Genomic DNA, 19,085 nt, shown 5'->3' with positions numbered 1-19,085 from the left:
GAAAATATATGTGATGAACACAGGAGAGGCTTTTTATATTAATAAAAAATAGTGGTAATTTCATTCTTTTTTGGGATCATAGCCCTTATTTGAGTTTTAGTTCAACATATTTTTTTGAAAGGAGACATGATTGAAAATAATAAATCTATGAGAACGAGGCCTGTTTTCACCCAGTTTTGTAATTGAGAAATTCCATTTTGGGATAAAGTTTTATGTGCATGTTTTTAGAAGTTAAAAATATTTTTGCTGTCCAAGAAACAGACTCTTATCTTGACCTTGAAGACACACACTGTGTTTTCCACTGTGCTATCTTTGAAACAGAGTATTAGAAGTAACTGGTTAGCCTTGCTTTTGTTCAATCAACGTTTAAAAAACTAACTGAACATAGTCAATATAATACATTGAAGTGATATCAAAAAGATTTTTGGTTTAGTAAATGAAAATAAAATTTTTTGAAAATTATTTTATACCATCTCATTCTTTTCGTTTTTTAATGTTTATTTATTTTTGAGAGAGACAGAGCATGAGTGGGGGAGGGGCAGAGAGAGAGGGAGACACAGAACCTGAAGTAGGTTCCAGTCTCCAAGCTGTCAGCACAGAGTCCCACGCGGGGCTTGAACTCACAAACTGCAAGATCATGACCTGAGCTGGAGTTGGACACTTAACTGACTGAGCTACCCAGGCACCTCTGATCTCATTCTTTTATAATTTTTACTTTTGTAGATGTTTATAATGCAATCGCTTCTTGCCCTTTTGGCTAAGATCAAGTGTACAACGCATATTATGTGTAATTTAATAAAACCTATTAACTTAGATTTATATAGATATTAGTACGATGGATCATGTATATAATTTATAAATGAAATCATAATCTTTGGTTGGCAGGAGTATTCAGTCATAAACGGTTGTTGAAACTATTTACTTAATGTTGGAGAATGCAGTGGGGTGACTAGGGCCGCGGGTCTGCTTATTCCCCATCTCACTATGAGACCTTTATTGTCACTTGTCCTGTCCTTAGTATGGCCATCTTACCTTTAAATGCACAGTGGACTGACTGAGAAATTAGTACTTTGTGGTCTCACTGTGGGTTAGACCATCCTGATGGTCTCAAAGGGAGTTTATTTACAGAAGATTGAAAAACATTGGGCTCCCCCGATGGCTGCATTAGAGCACAGGTCTTGAGTGCTGCTTGGTAAAGTACTTTCACCCTTTGGGAGATAGTAAATCTCTAAACAGTCTAAAATTAGTGTTGTTATTGTAGTGATAAAGAGAATAAAAAGTAATTGTCTTTTTGGATGGCCCATTTTTTTGCTCTTCTATGAATGAATCAAAATTATGCTTATATTAAGGTTTTGTTAAAATATCCTACTCTTTCCCTTATTTGATTTCAAATATAAATATCAGTTTCTATTTATTGCTCACTTTTGTTACAGTACATAAATTAAACACAATGGATGGCAATGCAGTTGTCTGGGCTAACTTGGTAGGAAAAAATGTATTTCCTACAAGATCATGATAATGTACTACTCTGTAATTTTCCACCGTTTTCATGATGGTTTCTTCCACATGCTAAATTCAGTTTTGTACATAATAGGTATATACTTTCACGCAATGGATTATAATAAAGTTACTATATTGTGATAGTTGAGCTTTATAAAATATGTACTGATATTTGAAATAATGGTGTTTTACCAATTTTTTTTGCCAAGGGTTTTCTCTGGGTTTCATTTTGACTTTTCATCATACATTACTTATTTTCCTTTTTACTATAGAATTTGTTGAACCACAGCACTGGCAAGCATAATGAGCTCTTTTTTTTTTTTTTTTTTCTTTTTCTTTTTTAAGCATAATGAGCTTTTAAAAGATCTCTGCCTACAGAGATCACAATCATACATTAAATATTTAGGTATCACATGCTTTGGTTAAAAACTGAAAAGATGTGTACTGTGATTCAAGATTTACAAAACAACCAAATAAAACCTTTCTATAGGCTGCTTCTCAAATTATTTATAAATATCCAGGTTTGTCATATTTATCTTGATTAATTGAGCTTTGAAGAGATTGTACAGATGAAAGCAAGTCAGAGTAGACTAGCTTTTTTTCTTTCTTTTAGATTTTAGGCATGGATTCCCTCTCCATTAAATTATTCTAATGAGCGTATCTAAGCTTTTTATTATGCAGGTTTTTAAAAAAAGCTCATTCCAAGTTAATATTTTTCAAGTTTTCTTTATGATAAACCAAATATTTTATTCTTTCATTTCAAACTGTTTATGCAGCATAACTGCTGTTTTCATAAAGAAGATATTAAAGAACAAGACTGGCAGACTAGTATAGACAAATTATTTTAGATCCTTTGTGTTGTGGGTTACCTATGAAATAACATTCTGAGTCACAATAGGGTTTTTTCCTTTGCATTGTTATCATCATAAATCCTATGTTGTAACTATAAATGTGGGTAGCTAGGATAGTTTTCAGCCTAACTACATAGCAGAATGATTTAAAGCCTTTAAAAAATAGTAAGCTCCAGGCCCCAGAGACTTATTTTTTAAAGTCTTTCTTTGGATAGGTATAGCCGGAGAATACATAGGTCTAGGAAAGAAAATGCTCAGTAACATGGTTCAGAAATATGTGGTTAACTAGTGATAAACCTCAGTGGTGAGCTTATAAAGCCAGAAGTAAGGGGGCCAAGGCTCTGAACTCTTAAAACTGTAGTTATTAAAGTTTTTCACTTTAGTCCCAAAGAGAAGCATTTGACTTTGCTTCACCTACATATACATAACAATCCTAGTTGTGTGACTGCTCCAGCCTTAAGAAAAGAGAGAGGCGATAGGCGGCTAAACCAAATCCTACCAGGGGCTGTTGGTGAAAGAAGTAATGGCCGTGAGACATGGGAAGATAGCACCAACCGGTGCATTAGATCTTGATGCAGTAATTGATGGACCTAGGAATCTGATGACTTTCAGTCATTAGAGAAGGTGTTTTTTGTCATCAGTATTCTCTGATTTAGGAATCAAGATAGTTTTTGTACCTTTTAGAAATATATTTTTTTAATGTTTACTTTTGAGAGAGAGCCAGTGAGAGCAGGGAAGCGGCAGAGAGAGGGAGACAGAGGATACAAAGCAGGCTCCACGCTGACAGCAGCAAGCCCGATGCGAGGCTCAAACTCATGAACTGTGAGATCATGACCTTAGATGAAGTTGGATGCTTAACTGATTGAGCCACCCAGGTGCCCCCATTTTTGAAATATTTTAAAATTTTAAGTTAACTAAAGTAAATAAGGGGGAAAGATTTTATACTCAAGACACTTATTTACCCGAAAGATTCACTTCTCTGGAATGATAGTGTATTCTCCAAGATTAGAGAAATCAGGTATTAATAGACTTATTAAAAAACGGGGCGAGAAGAAGGCAACTGTGTCTCTTAGGCTAATCGAGGTATCTGTGTTAAAATCGTAAAGTAGCTGAATTGTAGCCTTTTTTATTTGCCATATACTTTTCCGAGTGTCTTTACCTATTTTTTCCTCCCTGCAGCAATTGCACGGTTTAGGCAGGCCGATCTGGCTCCAGATTGCCGAGTCTGCTTATAGATTCACTCTGGGCTCAGTTGCTGGAGGTGAGTGACATGTCTGTGTGCTGTTTCAAGCTTGTGTTAATGCAGTACTATCTCACTAGACCGAGACAGGTCAGCAAAGGCGCAGTTTCTAGTTCTGCGGGTCATAACTACAGAGCTTTCTGCAGTGTCCTTTATTTCTACCTGTGATGAGAGGATTGTCGCAGCACAGCTGTGGCCCCTCTGGCTCCAGTGTGTCTTGAGGACAAAAGTGAAAGTCTGCATGCGTGCTGCACTCGCCTTAATTATCCTGTTAAGACAGTATGAAGAAATGGAATAATGGTGTTGGGGGTGAGGCAGGTGTACAAATCCCAGAACCTTACAAAACAAAACAGCCTCCTAAAGTGATTGATTCACTGTAGGTTTTCTACTTGTATTTTTTTTTCCTCTCCCTCTTTACTGGCTAAAGAATTATCTAGACTTGTAGTTCATATTTGCTAAAATGAAGCCCTAGTCCCTGCTCCTAGGCAACATTTGAGAGACTTTTTTTTTTCTTACATCTTTCCATATAAAATGTGTAGAATCTGAAGTAGCTTTGTTGAGAAGATCCTAGGAGGTGTGATTAAAATGCTTATGATTTTTCAAAACAAGCCTGAACTGATGAAACTATTGTTTTTTCCTTTTCAGTTTTAGAAGTTGCAGAACATGTTTTGGTTTTCAACAGTTGAAAAATAACACTCCACTTCATTTTATAATTTTTCCAGTGTCAGAAATTCTAAAGCCTGGCATTAAAAAAAGCCAAAAAACACAAATTCTGTACAAAGGGATAGGGTCATGTTGAGATGTGGTTCCAATATTATGGTCATAACTAAGAGTAATTTACCAAAATGCTTTAATAAACTAAGTTTTAAAATTATAGCTACCTGTTTCTACACATATGGTTATTTTAAAGGGTAAATGGTATAATATTTAGGCATTGAATGGAAAGTATAAAGAAATATATAATAGTTTCATGTTGTGGAAATCAAGTCTTGATGACTTAACGTTGGTAATGACTTGAAAATGCACGCAGTTGTTCTCTGAAGCAGCTGTATTTATGGGTCCCAAATGCTAGCCTGTTATCCTTCAGCAGTGTATGGAAGAAGGAAGAATAACATACAGTCTCTTTTGTGAGAATAGATACTGTGTTTTGTTTTCTAGTCCTTTGAGATGAGATTTGTTGTCCTTAAAGAGCCTCCATTTAATTGCGCTCTCTTCTAAGGGTAAAACTTGTTTTCTTTGTAGCTGTGGGAGCCACTGCAGTATATCCTATAGATCTGGTGAAGACCCGCATGCAAAACCAGCGTGGCACTGGCTCTGTTGTTGGGGAGCTGATGTACAAAAACAGCTTTGACTGTTTTAAGAAAGTCTTGCGTTATGAGGGCTTCTTTGGACTCTACCGGGGTGAGTAACTGTATCTTAGCTGCTGAAGTTAGTGGTTTTATCTCAGCAGCAGCAGATTTTAACACCTTGATTATGAAAAAAGTGTGTTGTCCAGTCAGAGTAGAGATGTTTCTCTCTTTTAATTTTCTTGTTGCTTGTTTCCCTTTTTACATTCTTGCTGGTAACTAGCAGTATGTGTGTAGACAAGGCCTTTATTTCTTCCTGACGTGTGTATTTCATGGAATCCAAATTCTGTTGCCACTGTGCTCTGACAAACTCAGGCACATGTCTGCAAGTGGAGTACAGGATGACAGCTAAGAAACAGAGAGCTGCTTTTCTCAAAGAGTTGGAGAAAAGAGATATGCCTCTGCTCTGTGAAATAGAAGCCAGGCAGTTAGCTGAAAGTGAGTTTACCCTCTATGCACTTGTTTCAATTGAAAGAGATATCAAATGTGTTTGTCTCTTCCAAGGAGACCATTCACAAGTCTTTTTTTCCAGTGAGTCATCTGAAGTTAGAAAAAAAAAAAAATGAATAAAAGAAAACGCTTGGCTTCATGTCTCATTCTGTCTCCTTTCCTCCCCTTAGCTCAGAGGCACTGTGAGTAAAAGCAGAGAGATTTTCTTTTGCAGAGAATGTTACCACCAAGTCTAGGCTGAGCGCAGTGCTGTCAGCATCAGAGGCAACAACCCCCTTGTAGAATTCTCCCCACCCCCATCGGCTTTGTAGGAACTTGTTCTCTTTGGAGAGGGAATGACTTTCATGTACATGTTTTCACATTAGAATTTAGGGTTTCCTTTGGGAGGGAGATTAATTTTTTAATCCCTTTGGGCGCCACTTGGAATTCTTTGAAAATATTCTCCACATGCTCAAGTCCAGAGCATTTTTGTAATTTACTGTACTTATTTGTTTGCACACACGGTCTCATTAATCCCTAGCTCACTCTGAGTTCTGTTGAACTGTTTGGCCTAGAACCTCTTCCTTGGAAAGAAAGACTGGACCTGAACAAAGCTTATGCTCATGTACAGGAGGAAAAAACACCTCTGGTTAGCATTATTTGCAGATATTCAAGTGAAAAATGTATCTCTGATACAGTTAAAGGAGAGGGTCATGAGGATGTTCATTATTGGCATTTTATATAGAATAAGAAAAGAGAGTGGTTTTGAAATCAAAGTAGGCTTAAATACCCTGCTCCTAAGAATGAATGTAGTTAATTTTACTCAAATATTCAGAACTCTAACCTCCCTGAATTCCAGCTGTATCACATGTACTCCACGGGAGGAAGGTGTGTGTTGTCCAGAATGCAGATCTCTGCCTGGGAATGCTTATTTTAAGCTGTCCTAAACCCTGCATATCTAGATTATATTTAATGAGGAATTTAATGAGGGTTGAGTGGTGCTAAGGGTTTTGTTTTTTTTTTTTTCCTTTGTCATCTCCAATCTTTCTTTGTTGAAAAATGACCTTTCTTCCTCCTTGGTTTACTTTTTCTCTATCAGAAGTAACCTAGATATATACTGCACAGTTTAACCTTCTCAATGGATGGATGCTTACAGAAAATTTCATTTGGGAGAGATGTCATGTTAATGAAATGAGTCCAATATAGCAAGTTTAGGGGTGGGGGAGAGGTGGAGGGATTGTTAGCTTTATCCAGGATGTGAGCTGATAAAATCAGTTCTTTAAATGAGAGACTCTTGTATTAGGGAGAAGATTGTAGGAGTCCTGTATGTGAACACTATGATTATTGAGATTGTCATATATGGCTTAGAACTGGTCCATTATTCTGTCAGATGATTGACAAAATTGTTGACAGATTAGCCTAAATTTCTTTGCAGGCAACAGTGATAAAATGACATAAATCAGTACTTTATTAAAATTCCATGAGCCTTATTGAGGCAAGTTGTAAAACAAATACACATGCTGACATGGTTGTATGGAAGTTAGATTAAAAGTAATAGGGCCTCATAATCATGAAGGTTAGAAAGTTAAGACTGCCATCTGCTGATTTATTCTTTTAAATCAGTCTGCTACCCATTAAAGGTGTGTGCAGATTTGTGTTTGTCATTGATAATTCAGTTTGACTGACAGTAGCCTATATGTATGATTACTTGCTGGCTCTCAACTCTTAGAAAATCACTCAGCAGTATCCTCAAAGTAGGCTTAAGATCAGCAGTGAGTGTGCAAACACATACATAACTCCCCCTTGGCTGGGTGATTTAAAGGATATAGAATGTTTATTGTTAGCATCTTTAAAAAATGTATGCAAAAAATGTATGCCAACAATTTGAGTAATCTGTGTGCTTTACAAAGCTGAGCCTTATGAATATCTACAGATGTTGAATTGTTTATATATTTTTTTCTTTTGCAGTTTGCAGCCAGCCTGGGAAATTTAACTTTCTAAGAATAATGATTTCCTTTGTTTTAAGAAGATTCTTTTGAAATGTCTTAAGTTTGACATACATTAGTAAATAAGAATGTAGCAGGCATATGTTTTTGTTTGTAAAAGATATCCATTAAATGATACTTAAAACTGCATTTTTCTTTGCAGTTTTGGCTTCCTTTAAAATAAATGGTACTGAATTCTGGTTTTCTCTATAAAGAGAAAATTATGCAAGTTGGTGTTCTGTAATAACCAAACCCACTATATGCTATTATATAGGTAGTAGCATTTGTGGCAAAATCTGGGTCTTTTCAACACCAGGCTTTGCAGAGGTTTTCCAAGCATACAACATTGGCTTCTTTAAAGTGCCTGTCTATGTTTGTATATTGTTGGTTGTAAAGGGAGGGGATTTGGTTACATTGTTATTGGCAATGTTCAGGAGTAGAGAAGATCCATGGTCTCCATTCCTTGCTCACATACTTTTTGAGAGGTGTTAGATAATTAGGCTTTAAAGGAAGCATGCTTAAGAAAAGGATTTATAGCCTCAAGAAAGCATAACATTATATTTGACATCAGTATTGTATACATGTACAGAGTTTTTAGGATAGTCCGTTTTTCCATATTTCAATGAAAGCCCTAAAATGTTTGATGCATTAATAATATGTAAACCATTGCTTGTTGGGCTTGTATGTTCATGTTTAGTACATTCATATCGTTAATGCTTCTTTCTGTTTACATAGGTCTGATACCACAGCTTATAGGGGTTGCTCCAGAAAAGGCCATTAAACTGACTGTAAGTATCTTTCTCTTTGAATTTATGTCTTTTGTTCAGATTATCATTAAGCCAAAAATTAATGGTGCTGCTGCTGAGACTGGCACACTATCAAGACATTTGTAAAACTTTAAACTTTTATGTAGACATTTAATAATTTTTTAAAAGTTTATTTATTTACATTGAGAGAGAGAGAGAGAGAGAGAACCAGTAGGGGAGGGGCAGAGAGAGAGGGGGACAGAGGATCTGAAGTGGGCTGTGTGTAGACAGCAGAGAGCCTGATGCAGGGCTTGAACTTTCAAACCGAGATCATGACCAGAGCTGAAGCCAAACACTTAACCAGCTGAGCCACCCAGGCGCCCGATGTGATAATTTTTAATTTTATCATGAGACAAATATTTTGATGACTTGGAAAATGAATAACATGCCATTAGAGGAAATGGTTGAGAATTCTAGTTAACCGATGTTGTCTTTCTGATTAGGTTAATGATTTTGTCCGGGACAAATTTACCAGAAGAGATGGCTCCATTCCACTTTTAGCAGAAATTCTTGCTGGAGGTTGTGTAAGTATTAATACTGGGCATCTCTCATGACAAGTATGTTCCTTTAACCTTTTTTGCACATTAGATATAATATCTGAGTGACATTCCTTCCGAACTCAAGGGTTTCTAAGATTTTCTCAGTGATAATAAGGAATGCTTTTTAATTTCATTGCATGATCTAACTGATTTTAAGTGCAGAAAAGAGGTAGTATTTTTGTCAGCTCTAACTCTTAGAAGCTCCTGACATTATGTTCCATACTTTGTAAAGTTCTGATTCTGATTCTTAAATATTATAGAAAATAGAGTAGTGGATAGGGTTCCCATACATTTATATTGTCTGGAAGTTTAAGTGTGAGATGACTGATTAATTGAGCTCTTATATTTCAGGTGTAGGACTGAGTAAACCATTGTGGTATAATTATAATTTTCCTTCTTTAGGGACCAGAGGTTATAGCAAACAACTGTAATTATGTTAAGGCTATTACATTTCTGAATGCAGAGTTTCAGATTATATTTAATTAGAGCACAAAGGTTTCTATCTTTAAAATGTGAGTATAACATTGGATTTAGACCAATTCTGTAATCTAAGTTTGTAGCTCAACTAATTTTATTTGTGGTGTTCATTTCAAATTTGTTAATACACAATTTAAGACTTATTTAGTCCGTTTTGTCCCTGAAGCCCTTAATAATTTCCAGTTGAATTGGCTGACAATCCTGGCTAAACCCTCCTCAGTTGCTAGTGGAACTTGAGGTGATAAGGTCAGTGACCTTTGCAACTTTTAATTCAGAGAAGATGCCCTGAGGGTCAGAGAGAGGGGCTGCTCTGGATTCTTCTTGATGAGATTTGTCAGCCTGGTACATACCTGGGTCCTCACCTTTGGGCAATTGAAGTTCCTATTGAAGAGGTGACTTGGGCTCTTTGTGTGTGTGTGTGTGTGTGTGTGTGTGTGTGTGTGTGTGTGTGTGTACATATGTACATATGTATGTATGTCCATTTGTGTGTATGCTTGTACACATGCCCACCCAAGTACATTCTCAGGAAGAAAACTCACCTCTTTGGCTGACTTTCTTTTTTCATGAAGGACAAATAACAAACATAGAATAAGACCTTTGTTTAAGCAGATCACAAAAAATATAGTTTCTCTTCTTCCTTTACCCTAATTAGATGCTGTAATTATTTCTTTTCTCATGAGAGAATGTTTGCAAATCATAAATATTCTTTTTCTCAGTTGTTTTAGTTTTAGTTTGGTTAAGAAATTTCCTAACTTAGTGTTGCAACTGCTCATGCGTACACTTGCCAGAAATATCCTGAGTCATGCTCTTTCTGTCCCATGTAGCTAATTATTTGTTTCCATTTGTAATACCCAGAGGTTTTTGCCCATGAAACTGACCTGTTCCAATGTCTGACATGTGACCTAGGTGGTTAAACCGTAATCAGATATTTGGTTCCTTTGTTTTTCCTACCATGGACCCTGTTTCTAGGTTTGAACTTTGGGAATTTCTATTGAAGTCTGGGGTGCCTTGAGGGTTGTGCTGACACTCTAAATTTCTTCTTTCATCGTGACTTCTTTCTGAGAGCTTTGATGGATTGTCTAGTTGGAAATTGACAGCATGAAAAATAGACAGGTTGGGTTGTAGGCAGAACGATGAGGTTGTCCACAGTTCTTCATCTCAAACATTTTTTGCTGCCCTCTTTTTTCTAAATTTCTTCTTCATTCAAGGAGGACAGAAAATGTGTAATTACTGAGTTTGTATTGATGAATTCAATTACACTACAGCGTAAATGATTGTTAAAGCATAATCTGCCAGTTCTCCCAAAGGTCTATGTATTTCAACAGAGAATAAGGCCTTAAACGAAATGAGTGAGTCTCTGTGTAAAGAATATCAGCCACTGTGGAATACAGGAATTCTCTCTTTCCCGAACGAAACGTGATAGACAGCCACCAGATAAACACTGGGAAGAGTGGTTACCCGTGCGCCTGATCGTGAGAACCCTCACCATCCTGACTAGTGGTGGTGATCTAATGTGCAGTGTCCCTGTGGGTATTTGGCTGAATGCTGTCAGTGCCACCAGCTAAGAACAGTGCTCATGTTTTTCCAAAAATCACTCAGTTTTAAAGACCTACCTTGTGTTAACCTAATGCAAAACATGTTAGCCTAATGCAGATTATTTCAGAGGAAATGGTTCAAACTGAGCAGTCATTATTGGTTTTATAGGTTTTTTCCCCAGCAGAAGGATCATCTAGGACTTGGGCTTTGAGTTGCCTATATATAATGGAGAGAAATTCTGCTATGAAAATGACTGTTGCCCTCTAGGAAAAATGGTGTTCATTGACTAGATAATGAATTGACCAAGAAATAAAAATACCTGGTCCTTAGACCTTATTTTTTGTTGTTTGTTTTGTTTTATGACCTATTTTAAAAAAATATGGTATTTGATACATGCCAAAGAATACATACTATATAAATCTAAAGAGTAATAATAAAATGAGCATCTATAAGCCTGTCACCCAACTAAAATATTACTATAATTGACACTGGTTTTTGCTTCTAATGTAGCTCTAATATGCTAAGATTGCTAATGAGCAAGCAGTAGGGACTTTTCCTATCTGAACATTTTATAGGCGTTAACTATCTCATTATCATTCCCACCTGGAGGTGAAGAAAAGAAACCTAAGTGAGATCCAGTACTTAGTAAATGGTAAAGTTAGGATTCAAACCACTTTTTTTTCAAATCCATATTTATTCATATTTGGTATATTTCCATTTATTCATTCTTCCATTTATTCATTCTGATTCAAAACCAGCCATCAAGGCTGAGAAGGATTTAGCTTCTTTTTTCCTGTGAAGAAAACCAGACTTAGGATATGTTTACGTCTCATAGAAAAAGGGTAGTTGCTGATCATTCTCACCAGATAAAACTTAATCTTAAGTCTAATCATATTCTGTGGCAATTTGAAAGTAGAATATTGTGATTTGCTTCATTCCTACATATCACCAAAGAAAATACATGCTTATGATTATAATTCATCATAATAGCTGCCATTTCTTAAGTATCTTGTACTGGACTTGTACTTTATAGGCATCTTCTCATTATTATTCTTATCTTGAATTGAAGAAACTAAAAACTCAGTGAAATGTAGCAATATTTGGTGTTTGTTTCTGTTTATTCATTTTTTATTTATTCTCTCATTCATTGAATGCCTGCTGTGTTTCAAGAATATTTTTAAAGCAACAGCTTTATTAAGATATAATTCTCATACCCTACAATTCCCCCACTTTAATGTGTACCACTCAGCAGTTTTTAGTATATCCAAGGAGTTGTGTAGCTATCACCAAAGTCAATTGTAGAACATTTTTATCACCCCAAAAAGGAACGTGGTCCCCTCTAGCTGTCGCCCATCAGTCTTTCCTCTTTGCCTCTGCCAAGTCTTGGGCAGCTGTTAATAAGCTTTCCATCTCTACAGATTCACCAGTTCTGGACATTTCATGTAAATGGAATGAAAAACGTGTGGCTTTTTGTGTCTGGCTTTTTAAAATTCAGCATAATGTTTTCAAGGTTCATCCATGTTGTAGCATGGATCAATGCCTCAGGTCTTATTGCTGAATAGTGTTCTATTATGTAGATATGTCACATTTTGTTTATTGATTCATCAGTTGTTGATCATTTGGGTTGTTTCCACTTTGTGGCTATTATGAATAATGCTGCTCTGAACATTAATGTAAAAAGTTTTCTGCGGACATGCGTCATCACTTCTCTTGGGTATATACCCAGGAAGTGGAATTGGTGGGTCATATAGTAACTCTAATTTGTATTTTGAGGAATAGCCAGACTGTTTTCCAAAGTGGCTGCACAGTTATATGTTCCTACCAGCAGTGTAGGAGCTTTGAGATTTCTTGACATCCTTGTCATTGATTTATACCATCCTAGCGGGTATGAATGTTACCTTGTTGTGATCTAATGACTGACAGTGTTGAGCATCTTTTTAAGAATGTATTGGCATTTATATATCTTCTTTGGAGAAATGTCTCTTCAGAACCTTTGCCTGTTTTTAAATTGGATTGTTTTTTTATTATTAAGTGATAAGAGTTCTTCGTATATTTAGAATCCCTTACCAGACATGTGATTTCTAGTATTTTTCACTTTCTTGACTGTCCTTTGGAGAATTGGACTTTGATTCTAATGAAGTCCAATTTAATTATATTTTGTTGCTTGTGCTTTTGGTGTAATGTCTAAGAAATTATTGCCTAATCCAAGATCACATAGATTAATACCCATTTTCTGCTAAGAATTTTATAGTTTTAGCTTTTACATTTAGGTCTTTGATCTTTCACACAAATTGTTAACCTTAATTTTTTAGGGTCTTTTGCCCTGAGCATAGAGATTATTAAATGACAGTTTTATTTTTCATTGTTAACATTTTGGTATATATTTCCTTCTAGTGTTCTCATACACATGCTCACCTGCATGTGTGTACACACACACACACACACACACACACACACGCTTTTTAAAACCAAATGGAAGTTTTGTTGACTCTGAGTTCTTGATCGAAGATACAGGCTGCTCTTACTTTCTTTTATTTTCAAGTGTGCGTGGTGGGGAGGGACAGAGGGAGAGGGGGCAGAGGATCCAAAGTGAGCTCTGGGCTAACAGCAGAAAGTCTGATGTGGGGCTCGAACTCAGGAACCACGAGATCATGACCTGAGCCGAAGTCAGACGCTTAAGTGACTGAGCCACCCAGGTGCCCCAAGGCTGCTCTTAGTTTCTAAAGGCAGCAGAGAATCAACAGCAGAACATTTCACTTTGGAAGCAGAATATAACCTTTGGGAAAAGAAATAAAACAGGGTATGCATTTTTAAATTTTAAATCTTCGTTGCGAACTTTAACCAACTTTTTAAAATATACCAAAACCTCGAAAAAAGACTTCTAATTCAGAATTTATGATAATATAGATGTGCCCTCATAAGTCTTTTGTTGTTGTAGTATCTATATCATAGTTACCTTTTTTTTCTTTGTTTTAATATTTTTGTTTTTTAAAATTTACATCCAAGTTAGCATATAGTGCAATGATTTCAGGAGGAGAATCCAGTGATTCATCCCCTACATATAACACCCAGTGCTCGTCCCAACAAGTGTCCTCCTTAATGCCCTCGCCCATTTAGCCCATCCTCTCATCCAAAACCCCACCACCAGCCTTCAGCTCTCTGTATTTGAGTTTCTTATGTTTTGTCCTCCTTCCTGTTTTTATATTATTTTATATTATTTTTGCTTCTCTTCCCATAACTGTTTTGTATCTTTAATTCTACATATGAGTTAAATCGTGTATTTGTCTTTCTCTAATTTCCCTTAGCATATAATACACTCTAGTTCCATCCACGCTGTTGCAAATGGCAAGATTTTATTTTATTTTTTTGATTGCCAAGTAACATTCCATTGTGTATGTATATACATATATGTATATATACGTATGTATACGTATATGTATACACACACACATACATACATACCACATCTTCTTTATCCATTCATCAGTCCATGGACATTTGGGCTCTTTCCATACTTTGGCTATTGTCAGTGGTGCTGCTATACACATTGGGGTGCATGTGCCCGTTCGAAACAGCATACCTGTATCCTTTGGATAAATGCCTAGTAGTACAATTGCTGGGTCATAGGGTAGTTACATTTTTAATTTTTTATTTTATTTTTATTTATTTATTAAAAAAAAATTTTTTTTAACATTTATTTATTTTTGAGACAGAGAGAGACAGAGCATGAACGGGGGAGGGTCAGAGAGAGAGGGAGACACAGAATCTGAAACAGGCTCCGGGCTCCGAGCTGTCAGCACAGAGCCCGATGCGAGGCTCGAACTCACGGACCGCGAGATCGTAACCTGAGCCGAAGTCGGTCTGAGCCACCCAGGCGCCCCAATTTTTTGAGGAACCTCCATACTGTTTTCCAGAGTGGTTGCACTAGTTAGCATTCCCACCAGCAGTGCAAAAGGGTTCCTCTTTCTCTGCATTCTTGCCAATATCTGTTGTTGCCTGCAGTTGTTAATTTTAGCCATTCTGACAGGTGTGAGGTGGTATCTCATTGTGGTTTTGATGTGTATTTCCCTGATGATAATACAGTTACTCTTGAGTAAGTTTTACAGCTCTACAGAGAGGGAAAACAAGCATGTTTCTGCCTGGGATCAAACTGGGGACCTTTCGTGTGTGAGGTGAACATGATAACCACTACACTAAGCTGTTGTATAACCTATACATTGACCTTTAGGTTTAACAGTTGCTTGACCCTTCTTTAGGTGGGGTTGGGGCAGTATTTGTGTGTATGGTTACCCATAAATATATGTTACAGATGCTGTATGTGTAGCATATATAACAAATATTTTTGGTTTCAAATATTTTTTTCTCATTGCTCTTATAGGCAAGCCATTCCTATTAGGCCATATGTTTTTCTTTTTCTTTTTTTTTTTTTTTTTTAGAAGGTCTCTGTATATGTAGAAATCCATACATACATGTATACACACATATTACATGTCCATATCAGACATAATATAATTGAGTGCTTAATTATATCTGTTGTGAGCAAGAATAATATTTTAACGTCAACCTAGAATTTTCAAAGTACTTTAATATGCACATGGTCACTTCTTGTGAAATAGGTAAATGAGGAAAAGAAGCTTAGAAAGGTTAAGTCTCACCCCAAATCACACAGCTAATACATGCTGCAGGTTTCATGTGAGCACCAAATATTTTAAGAACAATTCCTTTTGTTTGATAATGCTCTCTTGGAGAATCAAATCCAGGCCCTCTTCATGTGTCAAAATAAATCTAGGTGAGCCTATTCAACTTTGTGATGACTTTTCTTTTTTTTTTAATTACATTGTTATCTATATGATAAAGATGTAGTATATATCTGAGTATATAAACACATATGTGACTATTTAGGTGTAATTAACATACCAAAAAATGAACAGATCTTAGATGTCAGCTCAGTGAGTTTTAACAATTGTATATACCCGTGAAATCACCACTCAAGACAAGATATAGAACATTTCACCTCAGAAAGCTGATTCATTCCTCTTTCTAATCAATCATTCCTCTGTTCCCCTAGGTAACCACTATTGTTTCTTCTTAGATTTCATATAAATGAAATCATACAAAATGCATCCTTTCATAGCTGGCCTCTTTTGCTAAACATGTTTTCAAGAGTCATCCTTATTATTGTGTGGGTATCAGTAGTTAGGTTTTGTTTTTAATTTTACTGAGTATTATTCCACTGTATGAATTGACCACAATTTGCTTATTTGTTCTTCTGTTGATGGACATTAAAAAAATTTTGTTAATGTTTGTTCATTTTTGAGAGAGAGAGAGAGAGACAGAATGAGAGCAGTGGAGGGGCAGAGAGACAGGGAGACACAGAATCTGAAGCAGGCTCCAGGCTCTGATCTGTCAGCACAGAACCCAACGCGGGGCTCGAACTCACAAACTGTGATTTCAGGACCTAAGCCGGTCAGTTGCTTAACTGACTGAGCCCTCCAGGCACCCCCTGTTGATGGACATTTGAGTTTTTTCCAGTTTGTATCTGTTATAAATAAGGTTGCTGTAAACATTCTTGTATAAATCTTTTTGTCAACATTTTTCACAGGTGAGTATTTAAGAGTAGAATAGGGTACAGGTTGTATTCAATTTAAAAGAAACTGGGTCGCCCAGTCAGTTTAGTGGCTGACTCTTGATTTTGGCTCAGGTCGTGATCTCACGGTTTGTGAGTTTGAGCCCTGCTTTGGGCTCTGTGCTGACAGCATGGAGCATATTTGAGATTCTCTTTCCCCCCTCTCTCTGCCCCTCCCTTGCTCTCTTTTTCTCTGTCTCAAAAATAAATAAATGTTTAAAAAGTTAAAAAAAAAAAAAAGAAACTGCTAATTGCTTCTTTGAAATGGATGGACCATTTTACAGTCTCAGCAGCAGTGTCAGATATTTGTAATTCCACATCCTCACCAACATTTGATATTGTTAGTCTTATTTTATTTTATTTTATTTCTTTAATATTTTTTAATATGTATTTATTTCTGAGAGACAGAGTGTGAGAGAGTGTATGAGCAGGGGAGGGGCAGAGAGAGAGGGGGACAGAGGATCTGAAATAGGCTCTGAGCCTATAGACAGAGAGCCTGACACAGGGTTTGAACTCACAAACCATGAGATGATGACCTGAGCTGAAATCAAGAGTTGGCCGCTTAACCTCCTGAGCCACCCAGGCACCCCAAAGATTTTATTTTTTAAGTAATCTCTACACTTAGTGTGGGGCTCCAACTTAACGTCCCTGAGATCAAGAGTTGTATGCTCCACTGACAGGCAGTCGGGCACCCCTAATTTTTTTATTTTAGTCATTCAAGTTGGAGTGAAAGGATGCCTTTTTGTGGTTTTAATTTTCATCTCCCTGGTGTATAAAGACATTGATCATCCTTTCATGTGTTTTTTAGCTATTTGTATATCTTTTTTGGTAGTATCTATTCAAAGTTTTCTGCTTATTTTTTATTAGGTTTTTATATTTTTTATCATTGACTTGTAGGAGTTCTTTATCCATCATGGATGTAGTCCTTTGTCAGATGTATGTATTGTGAGTATTTTTCCCAGTCTGTGACTCATCAATTATCTCAATGTGTCTGTGGGGTTTTTGTATTGAGGTATAATTGCCATATAACATATTAGTTTAAGGTGTACAACATGATTTGATGTTTGTACATACTGTGAAATGATTACCACAAGAGTGTAGTTTCCCTGTCACCATAAAGTTACATAATGTGCAGTATAGTATTGTGTATAGTCACCATGCTGTACATTACATCCCAATGACTTAATTATTTTATGCCTGGAGGTTTGTGTGTCTTGACCCCCATCTCCTATTTCACCCACCCTCCTAATCTCCCTACCTTCTGACAACCACCAGTCTGTTCTCGGCACCTATGAGTTTTGTTTTATTCATTTATTTTGTGTTTTAGATTCCACACATAGGTGAAATCATCCACTCATTGCCTTTCTCTCTATGCTTTATTTCACTTAACATAATATCCTTAAGGTCCATCCATGTTTCTACATGGCAAAATTTCATCTTTTTTTATGCCTGAGTAGTATCCCGTTGTAAACATACACCACATCTTCATTATCCATTCATCCATTGATGGACACCTTGGTTGTTTCTATATCTTGGCTATTGTGAATAATGCTGCAATTAACATAGGGGTGCAAATATCTTTCCTTTGGATAAATACCCCAAAGTAATATTGCTATATATATGGTAGTTCTATTTTTAAGTTTATGAGGAAATTCCATACTGTTTTCCATAGAGGCTGTGCCATTTACATTCCTACCAATAGTGCACAAGCATTCCCTTTTCTGTCTGTCTTCAACACTGATTATTTCTTATCTTTTTGATAATAGTCAATCTGACAGGTGTAAGATAATATCTTATTGTGGTTTTGATTTGCATTTCTCTGATGATTAATAATGTTGAGCATCTTTTAATATGCCTATTTTGCCACTTGTATGTCTTTTTTTGGAAAAAATGCTATTCAGATGCTCTATCCATTTTTTTAATTGGATTTTTTTGTTGAATTTATATGAGTTCTTTACATATTTTGGATGTTAACCCCTTATTGGATATATGGTTTGCAGATATCTTCTCCCATTGAAGTAGGCTGCCTTTTCCTTTTGCTGGTGGTTTCATTTGCTGTGCAAAAGCTTTTTAGTTTGATGTAGTCCTACTTGTTTATTTTCACTTTTCTTGCCTTTGCCTTTGGAGTCAGATCCAAAACAATATTGCCAAGAGCAGTATCAAGGAGTATACCACCTATGTCTTCTTCTAGGAGTTTGTTTTTTTTTTTAAATAGTTTCTGCTCTTATATTTAAGTTACTACATTTTGAGTTAGTTTTGGTATTTGGAGTAAGAGAGTGATGGCAGCTTCATTCTCTTGCATGCGGCTGTGCAGTTTTCCTAACACCATTTATTGAGGAGACTGTCCTTTCCCTATTGCATATTCTTGCTGCCTTTACTGTAAAGTAACTAACCATATATGCATGGGTTTATTTCTGGATTCTCTTTTTGTTCCATCGATCTATATGTTTTATGCCAATACTATACTACTTACTGTCACTGAAAAAAAATTTTTTTTAAACGTTTATTCATTTTTGAGAGACAGAGACAGAGAGAGACAGAGCATGAGTGGGGAAGGGGCAGAGAGAGAGGGAGACACAGAATCCGAAGCAGGCTCCAGGTTCTGAGCTGTCAGTACAGAGCCTGACACAGGGCTTGAACTCACGAACTGCGAGATCATGACCTGAGCTGAAGTCGGATGCTCAACCGACTGAGCCACCCAGGCACCCCTTGATTACTGTGATTTTTAAATATAGTTTGAAATCAGGGAG

General features: G+C 36.4%; 1 protein-coding gene across 4 annotated transcripts in view; it reads left to right on the top strand.

Moving 5' to 3' along the window:
• Nucleotides 1-19,085, top strand: part of SLC25A12 (solute carrier family 25 member 12) — a 126,578-nt gene that overhangs the window by 87,499 nt on the left and 19,994 nt on the right. For all 4 annotated transcript variants that reach the window (XM_042949126.1, XM_042949128.1, XM_042949125.1 and 1 more), the window contains 4 exons: nucleotides 3,531-3,612; nucleotides 4,834-4,992; nucleotides 8,087-8,139; nucleotides 8,601-8,681. In XM_042949126.1, coding sequence (XP_042805060.1) covers nucleotides 3,531-3,612; nucleotides 4,834-4,992; nucleotides 8,087-8,139; nucleotides 8,601-8,681 — 375 coding nt within the window. The remainder of the gene's footprint in view (nucleotides 1-3,530; nucleotides 3,613-4,833; nucleotides 4,993-8,086; nucleotides 8,140-8,600; nucleotides 8,682-19,085) is intronic.

Source organism: Panthera leo, chromosome C1 (assembly GCF_018350215.1).
Source record: "Panthera leo isolate Ple1 chromosome C1, P.leo_Ple1_pat1.1, whole genome shotgun sequence".
Classification (NCBI taxonomy): Eukaryota; Metazoa; Chordata; class Mammalia; order Carnivora; family Felidae; genus Panthera; species Panthera leo.
This window is presented reverse-complemented; position numbering and strand designations above follow the sequence as displayed.